Raw genomic sequence first — 26082 nt, forward strand, 5'->3', positions numbered from 1 at the left:
TTAACTCATAGTATACATATTATATGATACCATTAACATGATGTCTAGAAGCAGGAAAGACTAACTTGTCATGACGGAAGTAGAGATGCTGGCTGTTTGTGAAGGGGGAGAGGCACCGCTGCCAGGAGGGCCTGCAGGTGGACATAACCGCTGGTTTTATTCTGTCTCTTGATTTGGCTTCTGGTCTCAAGTGTAAGTTCGCTTTGCCAAAGTCCATCAAGCTGTATTCTTACAGTTTATGTACTTTCCTGTATATATGTCATACTTTAATTAAACTTCTAAAAAAAAATACAAGGAAGTTAATTTAGACAGAAAATAACTATAAAAACATACTGTTTTTTACAGTGAAAATTCAGAGTTAATTTTTTTCAGTGGAAAACAGTAAAATTAATTTTTCCCTTAATTTCAAGAAATAGAAATTTTTAGTATGTTTGCTTTAGATTATTTGGTTTCAGATACAGCTGTTTTAAAGTTTTTGTTTAATACTCTCAAGTATTTTATTTTATTTTTTTACTTTCACAAGTCTTACTGTTAACATTCCTAGCGTGCTAGCCATAACATTTAAGTAAATAGATTATATGTGTGCATGTATGTGTCATAGTAATAGTAAGACATTTGGCTAAAGTTTATTTCGTTTTAATCGTTGCAACAAACGTTATTTTATTTCTTTAACAATTTATTGAGCTTTGTAAGTCCACCTGTGACTTAATCTTACAGTAACCCTCTGAGACGGGAAAGGGAGAGACCTATCCCCAGCTGTAATCTAGTTGCAAATACGAAATAACCTATATAACGTAGTTCCTGTAGTGACAGTGCAGACATTTAACTTGCAGCCTCTACGTAGTTCTTTCTCTTCCACCTCAGAAATACTTTTCAGAGATGTTGCCTTATATTAATTTAAGGTAATTTAATATGCTTCAAAGTAGACATGAAAATTCTTAAAGATTAAGTTCTGGATTACAGAGTATATGTAGATGAATGATGCATAATAATATAAATATATATGCATAAACAATATCTATTAGATGCATAATGCATATAATATAAATCATGTCTTCCCTTACTTAACATTCTCTGGTGACTTCTCGTAGCTGTCAGGATAAGACCGCAGATTCTGTAACTTAGTACCCAAAGCCCTCATAAGCTCTCTGTCTAGCTTTTTCTTGATTACTTAAAATTTGCTTTGCCCAGCTTTGTAGTTCTGTGTTTTCTGTGCCTGAAAAGTTCTTTCCTGGCCTTCTTTACTATGTGGTATTGCTTTCCAGCAGTTAGGCAACACGCATCAGGTCATCTTAATGTCATTCATCATTTACCCAGCCCAGTCCTTCCTGAACTAGCTGTTTCATTTTTATGGTTCCGTAACACCTAGTAATCTGCCTTAATGTTTTACTTATCCCCACACACTCGCACTATAGTCTTAATACTAGTCTTAGGGTAAGAACTGTCTCTGATTTTGTTTTTCTGTTACCTAGCACATATATGACATACGTATTAACAGACGCCTAGAAAGGGAAATTAAGATCAATTCAAGTAATATCTTGAATGTTAGACTCAGGAATGCCTTGTACTCATCAGCCGTTGAACAGTTTTGAAGATAATAAAGGAGGCTATGTATACTGTACAACGTATTAAAAGGGGAGAACATGGGCGTGGGGAAGTTCACCGGGTAGCTGTTGGTGCCGTTCAGGTGGGAAGTGATACAGGTTTGACACAGTGATAGCACTGAGACTAGGAAAAAAAAATAGTGTCCTTATTGAGTAAAAGAACCTGCTACTGATTGAATGCAGACTGAAGGAGAGACTAGGATACACAGTGTTGGGTTAGGCAAGGAAAATGGTCCAAGAGAAGGAAAGGACAAGAAAAGAAGTCTTCAAAAAAGGTTTTAAGTCTCAGGTAATCCTGGCATTCTACTTTGCTTTGAACTACTTCACATAGTCTTAAGGTTAAGCTGTTTTTCTTCAGTCACATAAAATATAGTTAGTAGGTGCAGTATTAGTATACACTATTGCAGTAAATAAAAAAGAGTCAGAACACTAATCACAGGCCAGTTTGTGTGTGCCTCTGCCGAAAGCTATGACATCACTGTTCAGTTAAACTTCCCTGAGGTTACATAAACACTGAAGCAGTCTCATGGCAACCCTACATCATATCAAACCAGTAGACTTCCTCATGGTCCTTGGTAAATATTTAACATACAGAGCCTGTCCGCCTTCTCCCTACTCAAACCATCTTTCTCTGAAGAGGTTTTAACAGGAAGGGAAGCAGTAACCTGTTACCACTGTTGCCATTCTCCACCCTAGTATTTTTGGGGGGGATTCCTAGTGGAAGAGGATTGAAACTAAAATCTTATAATTTATACTCCCAGCATTAATCGTAACCCCCTTTCGTCCTAACTCTCATAACTACATTCATAAAACTTCAGAAAAATTAAAAAGTACTTCGTCTTAAAGAATTGGGTTTAAAGATGTTTGAATGTATTTGGAAACAACATTTGTCTTTCATTTAGTATGATCCAGAGCTGTCATCTCGACAGTTTGGGGTTGAACTGTCCCGTTTGACCAGTGAAGACCGAACTGTTCCTTTAGTGGTGGAAAAGCTCATAAACTACATTGAAATGCATGGACTGTACACAGAAGGTATTTACCGAAAGTCTGGTTCAAATAATAAAATCAAGGAGCTTCGACAAGGTCTAGACACAGGTAAGATAGTGCCCTCTGTATCAAGGCCAGAACTTTTATTTAAGTGGCTCATCTCGTGCTCCTAGTTTTCATCACATGTGGATCCTTTCCTTCCATCCTGAGGGATGCTTGTTTTATCATTTTGTAGCTTTCTAAAGATTTCTTGTTTTTTCTTTTTTTTTAAACTTTATTACATTTTGGGGGGGTGGTAATTAGGTTTATTTATTTTTTGATGGAGGTACTGGGGATTGAACCAAGGACCTTGTGCATGCTGAGCACGTGCTCTACCACTGAACCATACCTACCCCCCTAAGATTTTTTGTTTTGATGTGGTCAGTTCAGCAAACATACACTGAGTATCGTGTTGTACCAGACATGATCATGCCCTTCAGACAGACCTCATTTAGTCTCTAACAGTCAGGCAAGATCGTGGTATCTGTAATTTACAAAGAAGAAGATTTATGTAAAGGGAAATTAAATAACGACCCATTGATGAGACGCTGGTCACTGTTAATGTTTTTGTATTAATCTTCACAACAGTTCTTTGTACTAATCTGCATAAACTGCAGTTATTAGCCCTATTTACAGATAAAGAAACTAGGGCTTACAGAGGATCTTGCCCAAAGGCTCACCACCAGTAAGGGACACCGCTGGCACTTAACCCCAGATCTTCTGAGTCCATAGTCTAAGCTGCTGCCTGTTAGTCTCTCCTCTCTGACTCCGAGCGGTGCTCTTGCTGATGCACCTGCCTGCCTTCCTACGTCGATGACATAGTTACGTCGGCTGAGAATTGGTGGGTTGACATGTATCTGTGTAGAGCTCTAGTCTCAGTCCTGGACTGTATCCAGGATTTAACTCTGGTTTTCTTTTTTAACATTTTTTTTATTGAGTTATAGTCATTGTATAATGTTATGTCAAATTCCAGTGTAGAGCACAATTTTTCAGTTATACGTGAACACACATACATTCATTGTCATTTTTTTTTCGCTGTGAGCTACCACAAGGTCTTGTGTATATATATCCCTGTGCTATGCAGTATAATCTTGTTTATCTGTTCTACATTCTGAATGGTTTTATTTTCAGTTGCTACTCTTACCACTATTGAAAAGGAATAGATCTTTTTAATCACATAACAGATGCACAGCTTGTCTCTGTGTCACCAGGAATCCGCCCACCGGCACCATTCATCCTGTATCATCCTGATCATCTCATGGGTACCCTTGTAACTGAAGCAGAGTAAAGGTTTTCCTCACATTTCTGAGGCTCAGTTGCCACTGTCCTTTCATCTGTAAAAATGACTGAAAATCAGTCTGACTTTTAGAAAATGTCTTCTGGGCCTTTTTTCCATTTGTCATCTGAAGACACTACTGGAATTGTGGTTAATGGACCAATCTACAGGATAAGTACAGAAACTGAGAGCAAGCATTTAGAAACATTTACAACCATTTAACAGTGCTTCGACATGAAAACATGTGATCTTTTATTTTATACATCTGTCAAGCCACGACAATGTGGAAAGCAAACAGCAAACAGAAACTGTTCCTTAACCACAGCAGCACTGTTCCCAAGCATGGTTTGGACTGTAGAAGACAGTTTGATTAAGAATATGGAAGGCTTCTTTTGGTGATGATGGTTGCCAAAGTGAGTTATTTGACTCTCTGCATGTTTGGCTTTGTTGTCTAACTCTTATCTCTGAATAGATGCTGAGAGTGTCAACCTGGATGACTATAACATTCACGTCATTGCAAGTGTATTCAAACAATGGCTTCGTGATTTGCCCAATCCACTCATGACCTTTGAACTCTATGAGGAATTTCTACGAGCTATGGGTAAGCACAGGCTCCCTGGGTTCAAGGGAAGGCCTCCACTTGGGAAAGAAATGCCGTCTTCGTATTATTTAGCCATTCTCTCCAGTGGTTTAGTTCATAATAGATCCAAAAGTAAGCTTATGACAGTCAATGCAAAACTGCCAGTGAACTCTCACTTATTCAAATGTTGACTTTTTTAGAGACTCATTAAAATGTCAGTGTCCTAAAAGTTTTACAAGTAAGTCACCTAGTTGCTTCTCACAGAGATTGAAAGACTAGGGTTATAAACAAATCAAAAAATTAAGTAGGAGATTGATGTTCATTTAAAATGTGAATCTAGGCAAGAATTCAGTGTAATGTTGGCTGTCTGTTCTATGCCATACCTCACATGATGGTTTCGTTTTTCAGTGCTACAGAGGTGTAGGATATGGATGAAGGCCTACCTAGAAATGTTTACGCCCTGGGGCATGACTCCTCAAATTCCCATAAGACTGATTTAGCAATTATATGGCAGCTGATTAATTAATGGGGAATTAGTCTGCCACAAAATGCCTGAAAGTCTGGGCAGCTCTTCCCCTGGCTGTCGTCAGGGAGCTGCTCCGTGAACGTGCAACTCCAGCAGAGGGGACTGGCGGTGACTGGAGCTGTGCTTCCGCCGCGCACGTGTAGCTCGCACTCCTGGAGCGAGAGCCAGCCTGCCTGGCAGCCTGGTGTCTGCCCAGAGGAAGGCATGGTGTGTAAGAGGGGACATCCGGTCTTACTTGTTGCTCTCGCTGCTTCCAGGCCTCCAGGAGAGGAAGGAGACCATCCGTGGTGTATACTCCGTGATTGACCAGCTCTCCCGAACTCACCTCAACACCCTGGAGCGGCTCGTCTTTCATCTGGTCAGGTAACTTCAAGGCACCAAGGAGTGTTTAACGGCTTCTCTTGTGTTCTTTTAAGTAAATGACGTTTTCCTTCATATAGAAAACTGACAGATCTTTTTTTTTTTCTATTGATAAAGTCAGTGCCTCAAATGGGTGGGAACGATTCCCTGGAGCAGAAGTTCTCCACTGAGCTGGACTGCTTGGCAGGTGCTCCTCTGCCCTATTTGAGCCATGTAACAACTTGGTCTTGTGGTGGCACTGTGTAGCCTGGCCTGTTACCTGATGCCTAAACTGGGAGGGGTGTGTCTCTGTTGACATAACCTAACTCATAGATTGGCCCAGGTGGAGCTCAGGAATTTACTGACCTAAGAGACTTCAGGGTAGTCTCTCTTCTCCTGAGTGTAAGCATCAGCATAGCTGGGAAGAAAAGCCGCCTTTCTCTTTGGATAAATATCTTAGATGACTGAAAATGCCTGAAAATCTCTACTCTGCATTCTTTACACATGTTCATCTAGTAATGGTGATCTGGAGCAGCAGGTCACAAATTTCCCTTGATAAGCCATCTGCTGGCCTGCACTGCTTCAAGGAAAGACAGAGTGAAAGTACATTTTCCAGAGGCAAAGGACAAGTCTGTAGGCTCTCCCTTCAGCTGCTAGGAAAGTCCCTGCAGTGCTGTGCAGCTGCTGTCACTCATTTTCTTTCTCTCATCTCCTGCCGTTTGCCTTTTTCATCCCAGTTTCACCTTTTTTTTTTTTGCTCCTTAGGATTGCTCTACAGGAAGACACTAATCGAATGTCTGCTAATGCTTTGGCCATTGTGTTTGCCCCCTGCATCCTCCGCTGTCCTGACACCATCGACCCACTGCAGAGTGTGCAGGACATCAGTAAAACTACCACGTAAGGCTGGTCACGTCGCCCTGCAAGACCCCAGGAGCCAGATGGCAAACACAATGAATGATTTCTGTAGTTCAGATGTTTTTAATAGGATTGCTAGGCACTATTGGGGGTTTTAATGCTGAAGATGAAACATTTCTTTAGATTGGATTCAACTAGGCATTATTCATTTTGAAGGATTTTATTTTTCAAATTTGGCTTTTCTTTAGGAATGATTATGGTTTCTAAATACGTTTTAAAATCCCATTTTACCCAGTTACGTGTACTTTGTGTCTTCCCGTAGTCTGGCCTGACTGTGGTCTCGTGGCTCTGACCTGTGGTCCTGATACTTCAGTCTTCCTGTCTTTTACTTCGACCTTTTCTCATGGACCTCTGCTGTCCTTCTGGAGCGGTGGTTCTTAACCCTTCCTGCAGAAGGAGCTTTGGAAAAAATTAAAAGCCTGACATTTGTGTCCCATCCCCAGAGAGTCTGATTTGATTGGTCTGGGGTGTGGCTGATGTATTGGAACTTACAACTGCTCAGGTGGATCATAAGGTGTCGCTAAAGTCCTGACCCACCCATACACCCTCCCTCTCAGCTCGTAAAATAAGGGATGTTGGTTTTCCTTTCATCCACCAATTGTCTGCCACACTTACCTGAAAAAACAGTCTGTGGTGCTACAGCTTATTTGATTAACCAGTTTTCTCTCTTTCCTCCCCTTGCAGCTGTGTGGAGCTGATTGTCGTGGAACAGATGAATAAATATAAGGCTCGTCTCAAAGACATCAATAGCCTGGAATTTGCTGAGAATAAGGCAAAGACCAGGCTGTCACTGATTCGTAGATCGATGGTAAGATGCGGGACGTGGAATCACAGGAGGAGATGGGAGCCTTCCTGGGATTTAAATGTACATCATGGTGTAGAGAGAGATTATCTTCCAAATCTTTTTCACATGGAACAAGTGGGGGGAAAAATCACCTATCTCAGGGTACTGTGGATGCCTCGTGTTTGGTTTTTTACCTCTCTTTAAGTTATATGTACAGAATACATACAGTTAAATGTGGAAAATTTTAAAAATCAACTATTTGGATAAAGTGTTGCTGGTTTAATAATTTGCCCTGTTTTCTTTTCCTGTCCTTTTTATGAACACTTAACCCATCCTTTTTTCTCTGCTTCCTTCCACTGTCTGTTCCCACCCTCAGCCATGTCACTTTTGGTGGTCCTGCCAATACTCAGTACTTCTGGGGTATAGAGAACTCAGTCACTTGCAAGAATGTGATTCATCAGGATATGAAATTCCATCTATGAGTCTACTGTTACCAAATAAAGATTTCTCTAAGGGATTGTTGCTACGGTTTGAGAAAAACCTTGCAAAAATGATAACTTATTTCTTCCATTTGCCCACTGTTCTGTTTAATACCTTACTTTGTAACCGGTGACCTGTGTATGGATAACTCCAGTTCTCACTGGCCAGTAATCAGTAGGATCTGGGTAACTGGAAAGCCACTGCTGTGTTAAGGTTTAATTACTCTCCGTTTGCTAGCCATCCCCTGAACTGTGAAACAGAACTGTATTAGTGAGCCCCACTCTGATCCCCAGTAAGTCTCTGAAGAGAAGCAGGTTTCCCCATCATCAAGCCTGTGCTTTTGCAGGGGCCCAGCAATACTTCCTCCATATTCTTCATAATTTATCCTTGGATTAGCATTAAAGTGATTTTGTTTCTTCCCTTACTGTTAAGCTGCACAGCACAGGACAAGTGCTCAACAAATGCCTGCTGATTAAGTCAGTGAAGGGTGTTCTCTAAAAACAAACATAGACAGAATTTTTCCAGTTTGTGCATATATTAAATAAAGCTCATCACAGGATACTTTCTAAATCTTTTTCCCAGAAAATGAAAACAGAAACCCCACTACAGTGAAACCCTTTCTGTAATATGAATTTTCAGGAGCTCAGTTCTGAGAGGCCCAAGTTAGCAGTGCCTCCCCAGGGAGGAAGGGAAGAGACCTTTTATTACAAAGCTACTTTTCAAAGCAGGTAGACAAGCTGTGCTTTTTTTTTTTTTTTTTTTCCTGATCCTGCAGAAGACGAATATACTCATTCCAATGGAAGATTAAACCTTCTCTTTTAGTAGAGCAATGACATGTACATTCTAACCTTCTGCTTTCCTTTTCATGTCCTTCCTAATCCAGAAACCTGTACTAATTGCAGTTAGATTTATGAGCATTACGCGCAGTTCAGTCTCGGTATGTATTCATATTGCACCGTGTCACAGCCATTTTACATCCCTGTCTCCCATCCACCTAGGAGTTGTTCTGCTCTGTCCATCATCCATGCCTGTCCACCCTCCGTGTGAGCCCAGTGAGGTCCCACTTCCTGATCAGCCTTCCCTTGGTTTTCTCTTCCTCTCTTTCTTTAGAACCTTTATTTTCTTTCCTCTGTATCATGCAGTTGAACAATGTCTATTTACTACATACTGGTTTTTCCTCTTTGTCAGATAAACCTCTTTGTGGATTTCTTCTTTGGTTGGATCATTAAAAGGTGAACAGAACATTGAAAGCATTGAGGTATCAAATTAATGTCTACTCTATGAGTTTTGTTCTCATCAATCTCCTTTACTTCATTACTTGAAACACCTGCTACTGCTTTATCGCCCTCCATTGTTAGTAGTGCTTGTTTTCCCGTTCTGATCTGGGACTTTGATGGTGTCTTCCTCCATGCAGAAGTACGGCTCTTACCTACTTAGCATTTTCCAGACAGAGCAGCAAACAGAAAATTGATGGACTGGTTCTAGACTTAAATCTAATAGTATAATAGAGCTCAAACCAGGGCTTAATAGAAAAAGGAAATGGAGAGATGGAAAGATAAGCACACCAGTATATGTGGAAGCTAATTTCAGAGACTGTCCATCTATGTGCAGCTAGTTCATTGAGGGTCTCAGTTTGCTAGGGTATAAACACTGATCAGTTTTACTTTTTATCTGGTAACTGCCTTCTAACTCTCCCACGTCAGAATCCCCTTTCTTACTGGATATCAGTACTTAATAGTGTCTTGTGACTTTTCCGTAATTTTCAAATGCTCTGGTCTCAGTCCAGTATTTAAGACTTAGCTCTCTTCATGCTGTGACGTGAGTCGCAGGCTTGATCCAGCACTCTTACCACTTTCTCCCAGGATAGACCAGACCTTAATCTGGGGCTGAAAACTGGGGGTGAGTGAGAGATCACACACTCAGATCTCTTTCTTGTGCCCTTTCTCCCTTTGGTGCTGAAACTGGGAGGAGTGACCGGGGAGGGAGAGTTCCGCATGCTGTCCCAGTATTGAGGTGACAGTCTTTTTCTCTTGGTTGTTCAGCACGACTGTTGAAGCTCATTGTCAGGAGGCTGCAGCAGCTCCAGTTTACTGCTGACAGTGAGCGCCAGCCTACCCCATTTCCACAGGCATTGGCAGTCCCTTGCAAGATTTGTTTACATCTTCTGGTTCATCCTAACTGATGGCATTCACACCATATGACTGATATGTATGTCTTTTTTTTTTTGGCCTCAAGACTTGACCCAATCAAATCTGTCTCCCATGGCAGGTTCTAGGGCCTGCAGGCGCATGTGGGGGAGGGTTACACTTTTCATACCCCTTGGTTCCCGAGAACTCAGGGTGGGTGACGGTCTTGCTCCCTGTCTGGACTTCTCCACCACACTCTCTCCCCAGTTCTCTTTTCCTCTGTGCATGTAACGGAGGAGCAGATCAGTAGGTCTTCTGCCTGCGCAGGTGACCACACAGAATAAAGTACCAGTCTGCCTTTCTTTCCATGACTCAAACTTTGACTCTTACCTTCTGGATTCAGATACAACACTTTTTTTTCCCCAAGAGAGGAGGGAATATCTTCTTTTCATAAACTCTGTGTTCCCCTGAAAGTCCAATAACCTGCCCTTCTTTAAGCCTTTTTAGATTTACAGTAAGGGAAGGTGTTAGAATGTTGATGGTGGTGCTCATTGAAAGAGAATGTGACTCTCAGTAAGTCGTGAGGGAGGGCACTGGTGCCAACTGTTGTCCCCGTGGCGCTAGAGAAGAGGGTACTTAATTATTATTAGTTTAGGCCTTTGCCACAGTATTGGAACAAGAGAACAAATCCCACTAATGTCCTATTTCGTATGCATTAGCTGTAGGAAAGGCTTTAGGTCCAGTCTGAAGACAAGACTATCTAGGACATACTTGGTGTTCATTAAGCACCTATGGGACCGAATCTAAGAAAAACAGCAGTGAATTTTTAGGATATTCACTACAAATATAAACTAATCAGTCAATAGTATTCACATCTTCATAGATGAAAATTTTGCTATTCGAGAATTAAATACAATAGTGACTTCTCTGAAATGAAGAATGAAATGTATTCTTGGGAAGTGTGTTATATCATTGCCAGTGTGAAAAGTCATTTGAATTGGGTGTTGAAAGATGAGTAGTAATTTAATAAATGGAAAAAAGAAAGAGGAAAGACAGCTCCAGAGGCAAGGAAGCACGAAGCAGGCGTGTGTCAGTGATAACCACCTTGTGTCGCTAGAGCAGGCGGCAGGCCGTGTGGAGGTGGGAGAGGAGTTTGGGAAGGTAGACGGGAACCAGATGTGCAGCACGAAGAATTTTGAATTTTCTGGTTTTGAAGCATTTGGGAGCTATGGAAAGGATCTGAAATAGGGGGATGTCACTGTCAGTTCTTTTGGAAGCTAACTGGTAGCATTCTGAAGAAGACTGAGTTAAAGATGGGCAAGGCTGGTGGCCAGGTATCAGGAGATTCTTGTGATGAATCATAGTTGCCACCGCTAAAATAGATTGAATCTGATCATTTCAATTCGAAATGATTTTGCAAGTATGTTTCTGCTACCATGTACTTTCCACATAGTTAGATTTATGGGCCTGATCTTTGACAGGGCTATTCCCAGAGCAGGACTTCGGAATATGATGTGCTCACAGTCTGTCTGATTATGGCTCTTCCATAGCAGGTGGGTTTTTTAAAATAATTTACAGCTCTAAGCATAAGTATTGATTTAGTATTATTTAAGCTAAGATAATATGAAGAATATAATGTAAGTAAAGTTTACTAATCCGTAAAACCTTCACAGATTATCTTCTTGAAGGATGTGACACACAAAGGTTTCTGTAGCCAGAGTTTGAGACACAGTGTGTGACACTTCTAAACCTTTAACCATGAAGCGCCTTCTCCATAATGTGTCTAGTTGAACAAGGGTTCTAAAAAAGACGTTTTAAGAACAGTCTTCTAATTTTTTAAATAGTGTCAGTTGCTGTTTCATGATTTAGTTTGTAATTTTAAAATTGCTCTGGGTCTTTCGAGGATTGTCTTGCTGTGTTCATAGTGATTGGCAGCACTTGTGAATTTTGCATCATTTAAGCTTATTAAAGAACTTACCTGCATGTCTCTGTTAGAAATTGGCATACCTGCAATTGTATATCAACATGGATAAGTAGATCTGTGGGGTTGAGCTTTGCAACTGACAACACCAAAAGAAGCAAGAAATGCCCTTCCAAAAATTATGCATTAAAATATCATTGGAAAGCCAAGAATCAATTGAAATGTGGCAGCTTTGAAGAGCTCCAAAGGAAAAAAGATATTCCAAGTGTGGATTTGACTCAGCAAAGGGTCCTGTCACTTCCTTTATTAATGCGTGTGTCTAAGTCTGCTGTTCACATTAGGTGACTTGGCACAGTAAGAATCAGATCCAGAGAAGGAAGATTTTCTCAGAATATAGACGCGCTCTTACTGTTTCTGGTACTGACCAGAAGGTATTTTTCTGGTGCTAATCTTTTTTTTAAAGACATAACTGACATAGAACGTTGTACTGGTTCTAGGTGTGAGACGTCATGATTTGCTATATGTGTATATTGTGAAATGGATACGTTTAGCTAACATCCGTCACAACACACAGTTACCACTTTTTTCTTGTGATAAGAACTTTGCTCTCTTAGCAACTTTTAAGTTTGCAGTACAGTATTGTTAACTATGGTCAGCATGCTGAGCATTGCACCCCCAGAATTTATTCATCTTGTGACTGGAAATTTGTAGGCTTTGACCACTATCACCCATTTCCCCCACACCTCAGCCCTGGCAGCCACCCGTCTGTTCTCTGTTTCTGTGAGTTCGGCTACAAGTGTGTTTTTTAAGAAGAAGGAAATTCCGTCTCCTCCCATTTTTGAAAGGGTGAAGTCGAGGGCTAGTGTATTTTCTGTACAAACTGAAAGTAGTTTGCTCTCCGTAAGTATAGTGATGTCTTAAACTGCTCCTTCAGCTCGGCACTCAGAACCGTCATCTGTGGTGTCTTTGGTAATGGTGGTCCCGTTTTTCTTAGTAACTTTGTAAATGTACTGTGAGGCATTGGAAATTTGAATATCGTGTATGATATTAAACCATGGATTAGTGAGACTTTAGACCTAACGCTTACTAACATTTGAAAATAATTGTAGGTGAAATCCTGTTTTTAAGAAAAATTTGTCTCTAAAGCTTAAGCTGGGAAGTCACTGAAATAACTTCAGAAAAGGAATACAGTAATGAGTTTATAGGTTTTTCAGTTTGTACCCACTTGTATTAAGAATTGGGTACAAATTATTCATAAACTATGTGATCAATCAAAAGTAATAAAATCCCTATTACGATAGAAAAATATACTACGATCTTGGAGTAGATAAGGTTTTTCTGTTATATAAAGCCATTAAAAGAAATTGATGGGTTCGATGGCATAGTTACCAAGTGTTAACGCATGACAAAAATGATTGTAAGCAAGGCAAACGGGAGATGTCGTACCACAAGAAAATATTTACAGCTCATAGCACACAGGCTAATTTTCTCTAGTTAATAAGGAGAAGCCCCTGTAAATAAACGGGAGAAAGACCAGCTACCTAGCAGAACATGAACAAAGGACACTGCAAACCACCTCAAAGTGTTAACTGCTGACTGTCTCCAGGGAGTCCATGAGGTCAAATTTATCATAATGTAGAGAAAATATTTGCCTTTTTCACTCTGTTGACTTTTGCAATGATGGTAGAAAAACAATTATGGATAAAACCACTGAAAGAGAATCTATGGTGAGTGTTAACTGCTAAAAAAAAAATCCCATTTAAAAAACCCCCTAATTTATGCTTATTATGGGAAAGTTGGAAAGTACAGAAAAGTATGGAGAATAAAGGATATTATTCCACTTGGGAAATACTTTGATATATTTGCAGATTTTTAAAAAACCTATGGTATAACAAATTTATGTTTAGTTTTTAACACAATATAAGCATTTTCCCATGTTTCTGAGAGCTTTATGTAATTAACTTTCTTTTTGTTGGTGTTGTATCTACCCTATTTCAGGTTATTTTTTTAATTGAAATATTTTTGATTTACAAGGTTGTGTTAGTTCCTGATATACAGCATAGTGACACAGATTTTCGGTAATTAACTTTAAAATGTACTTTCTCTGACCTTGTAAGAGAACTCTGGTCTGTAGGGGTTTCAGCTTTTCCTTAACCTTTGGTTAATCCTGTCTTAAAAGAGATCATTCCTGTACAGCTCGTGTGGTTTTCCTCAACCCTGTCAAGTGAGCTAACTCACGGTAGAGTACTCAGGCGACCGTGATGGTATGGACGCTGCACAGAGGCAGCTCTTCTATTAAATACTGGGATGTGTGAAAACTAGGAATAAGCCCAGGTTTTTCCAGCTCCCTAAAGCTTTTATATCACATTAAGTTGTAGTTATTCAATTGGCTTCATTAAAATAGTCAGAATGGTATGTAGTGGGAAGATGTTTTGGAATTTATAATGTGATTCTGACCAGTCGTAATGGACTTCAGCGCTGTGCTGGTACTCATCCAGACCCCGCTCTCTGCCTCCATTCCACGGTGGTACCTTTCCCAGAGTCACCCTTTGTTAAATTTGCAGACTGATGTGTTTTGAGTGCCTTTTTCTCAGTGTATTCTTTACTTCCTGATCTTAGAACTAAAAGTGGAGTAGCAGTCTTGCAAGCTGTGGCGTGTTTCAGAGGCACGGGTTTGGGAGAGCTGGTCTGAGTGCCCTTAGAACCGCTTCCCCTTTCACCTGAGCATTTGGGCCAGCTCAGCAGTTTCTGTTTCTGAGACAGTACATCTTCCTTTTTTCTTCCCAACATCAATTCAGAAGTCTGTCAGCTTTTTGTCCCATGCTATTCAAGAGACACTAGCACCTTTGCGTAAATAGCTACTTTGAGGAGGAGCTCTTCAAACATCTTCCTTATTGAGAAATAGAACACATATGGAAGGGCACAGAAACACCCACACACGTCTTCACGAATGGTCAGGTGAACATCCGCATGCCCCCCCAGTCGGGTAGAGAACACCACCAGGACCCCCGACACTCCCGCGTCCTCTTTCCATCACAGTCCTTTTCCTCCCTCAGAGGTAGGCAGAAACCTGAATTTTACGTGAATCACTTACTTGTTTTCGTCGTCGTTTTCCCACTGGAGTCCCTGTCCCTGAGCGCTGTGGTCTCGCTTTGCTTGTCTTTGAGCTTTGTACCAGTGGAATCACATAGCCTGCATCACTGTGTATCTGCCTTACTTCACTCAGCCTTAAGTGTGTAAGGCTGACCACGTTGTGTTTGCCGTAGCCCATGTTTGTTACCGTGTAGTAGTCCAGTGTTTGGATACCAGTGTGTCCAGTCCAGTGTTGATGGACATTTGGCCTGTGCTTTGGGGAATTATGAATAATGCTGCTTTTTTTCCTTTGCATATATTTTGTTGTTCTTTATCTAGTTTCCTGAAATAGATGCTACCTCTTTAATTTTTAACCTTTCTTCTTTTCTAATGTATGCATATAATGCTATAATTTTAGGATAGGCAGAGTTAAACTGTATCCCACAGATTTTATTATTATTGTTTTAGTCTCAAAAAATTGTAAATTTCCATTGTGATTTCTTCTTTGGTTATGGGTAAAAGTCTGTTTCTCAAATTCTGCATATATAGAGATTTTTAGTTTTCTCTTTGTAATTACACTATCAGAAAACTTATTTTAAATTACTTTAAAGGTCTGATAAACTATTTCAACTGTTGGAAATGTACTGTCTTGCTGTATGTGCTTTAAAATAATTACTGTTCTGCATTTGTTAGTGAGTTCTGTATATGTCTGTTAGGCCGCTTGGGTTTCGTTAAGTTACTCGGTTCGTGGCTTGACTGATGTGTGTGTACACACTTGGTTTCTCTGTGCTGATTATAACTTTGTCTATTTCTTTGAGTATTTATGTCGCTGTTTTACTTTAAATTTTCTGAAGCCATTTCTTAAGTACTTACAAATTTGGAAATGTTACATCTTCATACTTTGAACTTTTATCATTGTGAAATATCCCTCTTTGTCACAGGTATCGCTTCTTACCTTAAAGATTACTGTCTATAATTAACATAGCTACACAAGTTTTCTGTTAATGAGACATGGTGCGTCTTTTATTCCAACCTTTTTACTTTTAGCCTTTCTGAATTCTAAATGTTTTATGTGTCCCTTGTTAACTTAGTATAGTTGGGTTTTCTTTTTTTTAATACAGTCTGACAATCTTCAGATTTTAACTAGAATATTTAATGTATTTATGTTTAATATAATCACTGATATATTTGGATTTAAATCTACTATTTTTTATGTGCTTTTAGTTTTTCCTGCCTGATATGTTTCTTTTCTTTCTTGCCTTTTTGACTACTTTTTATTATTCCATTATTTTCCTTTGTTAATTTTGATGTTTTATACTCTTTTATTCTTCTTTTAGTAGTCAACCTGAAGATTACAGTATAAATCTGTGATTTATCAAAGTCTGTTTGGTACTTTTATCTTTCTCCCAGATGATGCAAGGACTTCAGTGCTTCAGCTATTGTATGATACAGTTGCTGTTGTTATGTTTTTAATTATCTGTTTTAAATCTAACATGTTGTTCTTACGTTTCACGCAAATTCGTTTAAACTTACATATTTACCACTTTCATTGCTATTTATTTCTTCCTCCCTGACTTTTCTCTTTGGGTCATTCTATCTCTGCCCTTCCTTTAGTGCAGATCTGCTGGTGACAGATTCCCTGTATTAGTATGTCTGAAAATGTCTTTATTTCAACTTTATTCTTGAAAGTTTTCTTGCCATGTAGAGAATTCTAGGTTGGCAGTTACTTTTTACCTTCATCATTTTGAAAATACCATTTATTGTTTTCTAACTTCCGTTGTTTCTGTGGAAAAGTAAGCTTTGAGTCCAAGTTGCTTCCTTGTTGCAGGTGTATTTTGTTTTCTGGCTGCTTACAAGAGTTCCCTCTTGCCTTTGATTTTCCGCAGTTTTCTCTAGGTGTGGACTTCTTTTTATTTCTCTTTCTTAAAGGTTGAAGGCCTTCTGCAGTCAGGAGGTGGGTGTCTCTCCATGGCTTGAAAAGCTCTCTGCCGTTGTCCCTTCGGTATTTCTTCTGCAGGGCCTCTCTCCTCCCCGGGGTGCTCTTTTTACAAGTGGTGGGTCTTTGTATTGAGAGCTGTCTTTTACCTTATTTTCTGAATTTTTCCAGAAAAGTGATTTTTTTTCCTTTTTGCTTGATTCTTTGTATTTTCTTCTGACCTAACGTCTGGTCCACTAACTCCTCTGTCTTTCTGTCTCCTTCCGCATGGTGGTCTTAAGTCTGCTCTGGTAGCCACAGTGTCTGGTGTCATTGGGGGTTTCTGTTGTTTTATTGGTTTTCATTTACACTGTCTCGTCTCCTTTTGTGCTTGGTCACCTTTGATTGTGTGTCAGACATAGTATTTTAAAAAGTTATTTGTCAAAATATTTTGAAACCTGAGATGATGTTACTTCCCTCCAGAGGGTGTTTTCATTTTTTCCTGCCAGGTCCTCAGGCGCTGGCCATCTGGGATTACTGTAATCCAGTTTTAGAGGTTACAGGTTTCTGAACCATTCAAGTGAAGCTAGGCTGCATTTTCTACAAGGACTATAATAATTTCAGTGTACCCTTATATCTGAGATGCAAACTTTAGGGATCCCAGCATCATGCCTGGAGGCCACACGCACACCAGACAGCAGCCCACACCCTTGCCTGGGCCTGGACTCTTACTCTGTACCACAGGGATTGGCAGACCTTCTATAAAGGACCAGAGAGTAGATACTTGACGCTTTGTGGACCGTACAATCTGTTGCAACTATCAGTGCGGCCATTGTTCTGCAGAAGAGCCGTAGACAATGTGTAAATTAACAAGCAGGAATGTATTTCAGTAAAGCTTTGTTTTTGAAATCAGGCACAAGGCCAGATTTGGCCCACGGGCCCTGGGCCATCTCCTATATTCTGTCAAAAGCTCTGCTCAGACTTTCGGACACCTCTTCTTAAATTTAAATCAGCCCTGAATGCTGGGCTAGCCTTTCCTTCATCTACCTTGTTAGCTCTCCAGTGCCTACAAGAATATGCTGCATTTTTTATGTTTGATCCAGTTGCTCTCAGCAGAAGGTTTAATCTTAAATACCTAGTCTGCCATTATCAGAAAGTCATATACAAGCTAACCAATTAAAAGAGTGAGTTTTTTTCCCTGTGATCTCAAGAAAGAATTTTCTTGGGTTGTTCTCAGAGAATCTCTCTCACTAACACCCTGTAATATATAAATGACTTAATATATAAATGACTTAAAGAAAAAAAACGACTAAGTTTTAGGACCTGTTTCTGTAGTCTTCTAGAGAAATTATATATTCCAAGTTTAAAGTTATAGAGCAGTGTTGTCCATCAGAACTTTTCCCTGATGATGGAAATGTTGTGTATCTGCACTGTTCAATATGGTAGTCACTAGCCACCTGTGGCTTTTGAGCACTTGAAATGTAGCTAGTGTGAATGCAGAACTAGATTTTTACTTCCATCTAATTTTAATTAATTAATCAATTAAAATGTAAATAGCTCTGCTGGATATCTAGTTTGGAGGGGATACAGCTTAGATTGAAACAAGAATCTTGGCTAAGTTACAGCATGTGTTCTTACACTCCCCCCACCCACGTACCTATTTTCCAGTGCTTTTGCAAGAAATACTTCACCTAAATGTGTTCGATGGATGGCACCTCACTACTTATCTTAGGCCTTTCAGAATGTTTCCACTACTCCTGCCACTCACCAGGTGTGATGGAAGTATTACACTTCTGATCCTAATTGGGCCAAGTAAACCGATGCAGCCACTCAGTTTGCTTTTTGACATGTATTCCTCTTTGCAGGGAAAGGGGCGTCTTCGTCGAGGAAACTACCCGTGTCCACCCTCTCCTGCCGTAGCTGGGGCGCCCTCCGTGTCTGCTGTCGCAGAGGAGACGCTGACTGGCGAGGCAGCTCTGGAGGCGGGGATCACAGAGCAGCAGCAGGCAGCCCTGCAGCAAGAGGAGAGGGTGCTGACCGAGCAGATTGAGAGCCTGCAAAAGGAGAAGTGAGTTTTCAGGAGGGGAGGGAGCAACCAGTTACCTGTTTTCATTTCCTTCCGTCCTTTCTTTGTTTCTCCTTGCTCATTAAGTGTCTCTTGGGTGTCAAGCACTACGTTAAGGTGATGCAGGGGATGTAAAGGTGACAAAGACATGTTGCCTGTACTCAGGTAACTGAAGGTGGTCAGGGAAGGATGCTCCGTGAACTGGGAGACCTGGAGCTGCTACAGCAACGATTCTGGAGAGGCTGACTGGAACAGGGTGTCAGCCTCAGCCAGGATTCCTCATGGGTCAGAGCCCAGCCTCGGTGAACAGATTTTTCTTTAAAAAAAAAAAAAAAAAAAAAGAGGAATAAGGATTCTCAGGCTAAGACAAAGTCCCTTTCAAGAATGGGCAGAACTCCATGAAGGCATTGTTATCTGAAGATCAGTATAACCACGGGGCCAGCAACTGGATGGGCAGGGTAAGGCAGCAACTCTAGTGGGTGCTGGATAATGGGTAGGGAAGTTGGCTGCAATTTAGGAGAGAGACAAATAGGCCACTCTGTGACCTCCACCATCACTGGAGCAGGGGTGGGTAACATCACACCTTGGGGGTAATATGAACAGCCCATGGTTCTCCCTGAAGGTACTGTGTACTGGTTCCGGTTGACAGTGATGACTCTTAAGTTTTAAGGGGATTTTTGTTCCTGAGGTCTAGGATCACAGGATCCTAGGATCTCAGGTCCGAGAGCTTAATCTATGAGAAGTTATGAGCCTATTAAAGTAATTTTAGCCTGTCGGGATTGATTCTAGAATTTAGGCAAGCTAAAAAAGCAGCTGAAACTCAGCTGTGCTGAACGTGCACAAGGGGCCTACTTTGACCAGGGGCTAGCTGTTTGATAGAAGAGGACCTAATTCAGCTTGAATGAAAATGGCATTGGAAGCACTGAAGGATGAGTAGGGATTTGCCAGGAAGGTGAAAGTCTTTCCAGGGAAAGGAAGAGGTATGAGCGTCGTCTTAGAGGTGTGAGTGCACATGGCTTATGACAGGTGTGATCGCAGCAGCGAGTTGCTGGTGAGACTGTCCTTAAACAGACTGTCCGTGAATCTCAAGCTAGGTGTCAGAGGTATTACAGGATGAATAGTTTTAAGCTAAGCAGAATGGGAGAGAAGCTGAGAGGGCTCTGAAAGGGAGGAGACTGGATGAAAAACAGTGAGAACTGGAAGGATGAGGAGGTTGTGGACAGGGTGGAGGACTGGATTCAGAGCTGGTGTATTTCCAGGCAACGACAAACCCTAGGATCTGCCCATTGGGGAAAATTGCCTACATAAAGTGGAGGAGAGGTTGCTCGGAATTACAGACATAAAGGAACTTGGGTGTTAGGGTGTTGAAGTGCACTTTTACAAAGACGTTGATTGAAATAGATCAAGGTGGGATCAGGCAGCAGTGAGAAAGCAAGATTAGGAACCAGGTACCAAAGACTTCAGGGAATGAGGGGCGTGGTTGAGAGAGAGTTGGTGGGTGACCACTGAGCAGAGCAGAGGATGCTCTGCGTGGGGATGGGAAAGGCTTCACAGGGCGGGACAGGGCGGCCAGTGTTCTACACCATCTCGGAGATCGGAAGTCTCTTCTAGGTTAAGATAGAGGATGTCGTCTGTAGCTAGTTAATAAAATCTTGTGGAAAACAGTTTAAGAGCTGGGAGGAATCCTAAAGACTATCTAGTTACATGTTTTGTGGATGAGAAAGTTGAAGTCCAGAGAGAGGAAAGTACTTTCCTGATGCATTATGAATGAGTTTAGAATCCTGATCTTCGGATTACCAGCCCAGAGTTCATTTTACCGAAGCTTTGACAGCTTCAGCATCTCGCTCCACCCCCACCCCCCACCCTGCCCTTAGCCCTGTTACAGGTCCCAGCCTTTGCTGTCTTCAGCCTTCACTGCTACTGTGGCTTCCCCTGAGTGGAACCAGTAAGCATTGTGACTAGTTTTGCTGCTTAAATTCCTGACTTTCATGGAAAGTCTCTTTTCCTGTTGTTTTGCTTCCATTTCTTATCAGACGCTAACAGATTCCTTGACTGTGCCTTACAGGGAGGAGCTGACATTCGAGATGCTTGTGCTGGAGCCCCGTGCTTCAGACGACGAGACGCTGGAGTCGGAGGCCTCCATCGGGACTGCTGACAGCTCAGAGAACTTGAACGTTGAGTCTGAAGGTGCCGTCCCTGAGAAGTCAGGTAAGTGAATGTGTTAGACCAGAGACTCTGGATTGTTTTGCAAAGGAGGAGTAAGGATTCCCAAGTGAAGACAAGGTCCCTTTCAAGAAGGCCTTGACCTTACATGAAAAGGTGACAGAGTCCTAAGGAACTGAAATACACTGATCTTTATGAAGCTTCTATATAAATTGTTCATTAGACCAGGTCTTTAGTGTAATGCAGTTTTTTGTAATTTAATGTTTTCTCTTGTATTTACTACAAGAAAAGCCAGCAGTCACAACTCATGTTGCCCTTCCGAACCACGCTCTGTTTTCTAAGGGTGGGTGGCAGGAGGTGTGCCCTGCTGTGAGATGGGACTGAACCAAAGGAGCTCTTTACCTGCGTGGCGCATTGCAGGAAGCTGTGGCACTTACTGCATATCCTGGCAGTTTTTAAATGATGGGGACTGTAAGGCATGGTCTGACTCCAGACTTCCTTGGGGTTGATTCTGAAACAACATGGATGGTGTAGTGATGGATGGTGAGCCCTCCTCTCTAGTTGTGACCACACAAAATCGGTCAGCCTGGGCCCTACAGATCTTACCCCCCCCCCGCCCACTTCCACGTGTGAGCAGTGACACCACTTCATCACACGGAGATTTTCTCTAGAGAGATCTGTCATTTACCGCTTTGCTCTTGTTCTCGTATTAGAGAGAAGCTTAGCCCTTATCTCCCCGAAGGCAGCTGGCAAGTCTGAACCTTCAAGCAGACTGCGGAAGCAGCTAAAAAAGCAGCAAGACTCACTGGATTCAGTGGACTCTTCAGCCTCTTCTCTGTGTTCGTCCAGCACTGCGTCTTCTCATGGGACCAGAAAACGATTTCAGATTTATTCCAAATCTCCATTCTACCGAGCTGCCTCAGCTGGCGAGGCCCTGGGAATGGAAGGGCCACTGGGCCAGACCAAATCCCTAGAAGACAGGCCTCAATTCATCAGCAGAGGAACCTTCAACCCTGAAAAGGGCAAACAAAAATTAAAGAATGTGAAAAACTCACCTCAGAAAACCAAAGAGACCCCAGAGGGGACAGTTGTGTCTGGCCGCAGGAGAACTGTGGACCCAGACCGCAGCTCCGCCCAACAGCCAGCTCTCTTTGGGAGCAATGAGTTTATGGTCTGAACTGGCTGATGAGTGTCCCTTCATGGCTACGGAGTGGTAAACACATCTCGTCTTTGGGGCCTCTTCTCACCACCTGGTCCACAGTAGCCATCCTAATTGTGGTCCTGCCTCTTGCCCGGGCACGCAGCCAGGACCACGTGTGCTCAGTTCCTGGGGCCCCTGCTGGAGCCTGCGAGGGGCGGTGCCGGCTGTGCCTTGGCTGCTGTGCTTGGCTAGAGATTTCACTGAGCAGAGCACCTGGGGCCTGGGGATTTGCGGCAGGTGTGGGGGTCTTTGTAGTTGCCGCTCCTCCCTCCTCCTTTCCCCTCCCAGAGGTGAGTGTGGGACTGGGGGGCCGCTGTGGGCCAGAGGGACCCACTGAGTTCTGACATTTGAAGAAAACATATAAATCTTTCTTAGCCATGAAAGCAAAAGCCTTTGGGTTTATTTTGGGATAGTTAAGAGCTGGGGAAGAATATAATTTTTTCCAAGGATTTATAAACAAAGAGCCTAAGCCCTTCTATTTTAAGATTTTTGAAAAAACACTCCCTGTTATATTCTGGGGAAGGTAGAAGAGCAGTTATCGCTATCAGGCCATCAGGGCGTGTCTCAGACATCTGGCCACACTAGGAGAAGCCAGCACAGGCTTGGTTTGGGCTTTGAGGGTGGTCAGTGTCACGGTAATCAGTGCTGGTGTCGCTCCTGGCTGGTTCCTGCCGGACACACTGCACGGGCCGAAGCGTCAGTCCTCGTGCTGCTCTTGCCCTCCCTGACCCTAGAGTCGGGTTCCTCTGATATTTTTTAAATGTCCCAGAGACATGGTGATTCCTAAACATGAGCATTTCATCCTAATCCATGCAGGCTCTCCTCTTCGTACAGGTTAAACTGAAGGTTGTGTATGAACCTGTTACCTGCTGGTGGATTTCCACCAGGAACTCAGACAAATAATGTGACCATTTAATCACTTCTCCTGAAACACTCACACACAGCACTGCATGAATACGTGTTACAGAAAGCTGCCAAAAAATAAAAGAGAAACGTTTTTAATATGACCCATCTAACTTTTATCTTCTTTTCCTTGGACCATCAGTATTAAATAGATAAGTAAAATCAAGGACTACTTGAAGCTATTTTTGTTAGTATTTCTGGTCACTGAAGTTTACTGTAAATACGTATGTATAGTATGCTTATCTCTCTTTATCCTTATGCTTCCCCCCTTCCCATGGAATTTCTTCCCACAGATTAGGGCCATTGGACCTGGTGGTGAGGGCACTCATCCCTGGATTGAGGGAGAAGTCAGACCATCTTTCTCACCGCTGGGTGTCTCCACATACCTGAGTTATAAAAGCATTTTAAGCTTGTTAGCATTTGTGGGATTAGAAATCTGTTTTTGCTATTTATAATATATGGAAAACGAAACATGATACCCTTTCTTGAGATAAGTATGTGAAAATGTTTATTTTTAAAGTTACTAAATGCATCTTGTCTAACTACCACATGCACTGTTCTTAAAAAAAAAAAAGAGCCTTTACCGTCTGCAACCTGCATTTTGGTTATTCTTCCTTCTCCTGCTGCTCTGATGCGAAGTTGTGGGAATGCTAAGACTCCTGCTGAGGCAGAGTCTCCCCTGTTACACAGTGCTGACCTCATGCCGCTGCCTCGGTGGCGTTGTCGAGCCCCAGAGGCCGGACGGGGAACAGCATTCTGAGGTGCAGCTGCAGCTGGAGGGGGCCTCCCTCTCCCTGGTGTGGGTTCAGAGATGACCTCGGGAAGGGGATGTTTTAAAATCTCCACAGTGATGAAGGTCAGTGAGTGAATGCTAGATGTTACGTCCCTCAGACGTCTGCCAGCTCATACTGTCCTGAGGAGCGATAAAGGTAAGCTCTTCAAAGACCTGCGTTTGAGAGGGTCTCCTAGAGTTAACGCCCGGCCCTCAGCGCGCTCGTGTGGCCGTGGGGGTCTCTGGTGCCCCGGGCCCCGGACCAGGCACAGGCTGTCCCGGGGCTCCTGGGAGGCTGGCGCTCAGCTGCCGCTGCTCTCCGCCCTCCACTTGCTCCAGAACATCGGTTAAATAGCCCGTTTCCTTTGGCCCAAGGAGTGGCCTGGAGAACACACCTTGGCATGTGTTCTCCTCTCTGAATCTTTGTGGGTTTTTTGTTTTATTGTTGTTGTTTTGCAAAATAAGTTTTTGGCAGTTACAAAACTACCCACATAGGTCTCTACAGGAACCAGGCGATGGGTGTTAAGAGACTTTATCGTTTATCTCAGGGACCTAAAACCTGAATTTGGATAAAGTTAAATAAAAAACTTGTATTTTAGTTGCTAGATTTGTGGATATCTAGTCATTATAGTGGAAGAAGCTGCCAGAAGGGAGGGTTGAGGGGGATCCATGCAGTGACAAGGGTGGAAAATAGTGTGGAGCCCTCCCTCTGAAGGAAGGCAAGCCATCGCTCCCACAGAACAGGCATGGTGGTCCTGGGAAAGAGGTGAAGCCGTAACTCTCAGCCCGTCAGAACAAGTGCGGCCTCCCCTTCCTCTGGGCTTACCCGGGCCTCTGGGGTGCAAGTTATGCTACCATGAGGTGATGCTGCGTTACAATCACTCCTGATTAAGAGATTTCACCTTAATGTGTGTCAAACTCATGTCTCCTGCTGTTTCTCCTTTGACCCCGCATGGCCGCGGTGGGGCCACCCCTTCGGAGCCCGTGCTCTACGCCCACAGCTTCTCTTTGTAGCCCACGTCCCAGCCCCAGACAGAGCCGGGATTTTCAGTTCTCCCCATTACAGCCAATGTAGCCCTTGCCGTGGAAAATGTGACAGAAGCAGAGAAGTGGAATTTCAGGGTCACACTGTGTATCATAAAGTAAAGCCAATCCACCAAGGATTCAGGAAGGTGACGTCCTTAGTTTGTGATGCACTTTGCACTTCTGCCATTTTAATTTTTTAGCCACTCTGGGCTTCTGAACGCACAGGAGAGACAGAGGGGCCTGAGGTCCGGGGATGGGACACCATGCTTTGGATCCAGCTACAGCTCTTCCCTTGCTGGGAGGGCAGTGGGGACGTCTGCCTTCCATCACAGTCGGGTGGTTTTCACTGTCAGAGACGGAGGGTCCCAGCAGCGGGCTGGAAAGAGGAGGCCCAGCAAGGTCCTGCAGGCCTGCTCGGTATTTGCAGGCCGTGGCTTTTGAACTATAACTAGTGAATGTGTACCTTTCACAAGCACTTTGGTGAACTGTAGAGAAGAAAGTATTCTCAGGATGTGTTCAAAGCTAAGAGAGTTTTAATTTTAAAAAGAAACAATCTGACAGCTTTCCTCATCCGTCCCTCTCCCCTCTTTCCCCCCCTTGGTGGGGAGATGGACGTCCTTCTGGGCTGGCCGACGTGTGACAGCTCCTCAGCGCCGGCCCCAGGGCCGTGCTGGCCTGGGTAGTGAAGTGCCCTGGTGTCGGTGGGAGTCCTCTGCCTTTCGATGCCCCTCGGTGACTGTTAACCACCTTCTCTGGGACCGCTCCCATGCTGGATTTGGTGTAAACGGCAAAGTGATGATTGTGGAGGTGGACCTATTAGGTCCTGTCTGTCTCTTGGTTGAAACTTCCCAGAAAAGCCCCACCAAGGGGTCTGTCACTTTGCTGTCCATCCATACTTAACGCCTATTTATCAACCCTGTTAGGTCACCTTTTGAACCAAGTAATTGTATTTACTCGGGGAAAGGTGTAGACTACAGATTAGTATTATATTATTTTAATGGATTTAAAGTAATTTATAAGTATGCTGAGTGTAAATTTTTAAAAGACTATGTATTATAAAAGGACATATCCTGTGAAATATATCATTTTACTGTTTAACAGAATAATTCTATAAAAAAAATGGCTTATCTCACCCACAGAACTGACTACACTCCTGATGCAATCAGCAGGCACTTTGTAATTTCCTTTGGCTTTTTTCCTTTGAGGGGGTAGACGTCATTTGTATGAAGTGCAGTTTGTGTCACTCAAAGTACGCACTGTACGGCTGCACACGAGCGGCCTGACGAGCGCATCCCTCGGCGGCTCATTAAAGAACGAAGCTTCCAGAGCAGCATTGTGTGTGGCTTGTTTCTTTCCCACCCTAGCTCATTCCAGCCTGAGCCCAAGGA

The 26082-nt window shown here is 42.6% G+C and overlaps 1 protein-coding gene across 7 annotated transcripts in view; it reads left to right on the forward strand.

The window, feature by feature from the left end:
• MYO9A (myosin IXA) overlaps window positions 1–26024 on the forward strand; it is a 175473-nt gene extending 149449 nt beyond the window's left edge. For all 7 annotated transcript variants that reach the window (XM_031440897.2, XM_031440899.2, XM_031440904.2 and 4 more), the window contains 8 exons: window positions 2507–2699; window positions 4379–4507; window positions 5270–5375; window positions 6117–6248; window positions 6951–7074; window positions 18430–18632; window positions 20695–20837; window positions 21506–26024. In XM_031440897.2, coding sequence (XP_031296757.1) covers window positions 2507–2699; window positions 4379–4507; window positions 5270–5375; window positions 6117–6248; window positions 6951–7074; window positions 18430–18632; window positions 20695–20837; window positions 21506–21969 — 1494 coding nt within the window. In that variant the 3' untranslated portion in view covers window positions 21970–26024. The remainder of the gene's footprint in view (window positions 1–2506; window positions 2700–4378; window positions 4508–5269; window positions 5376–6116; window positions 6249–6950; window positions 7075–18429; window positions 18633–20694; window positions 20838–21505) is intronic.
• Window positions 26025–26082: the final 58 nt, after the last annotated feature.

The sequence above is a fragment of the Camelus dromedarius genome, chromosome 29 (genome assembly GCF_036321535.1).
Source record: "Camelus dromedarius isolate mCamDro1 chromosome 29, mCamDro1.pat, whole genome shotgun sequence".
In the NCBI taxonomy this organism is placed as follows: Eukaryota; Metazoa; Chordata; class Mammalia; order Artiodactyla; family Camelidae; genus Camelus; species Camelus dromedarius.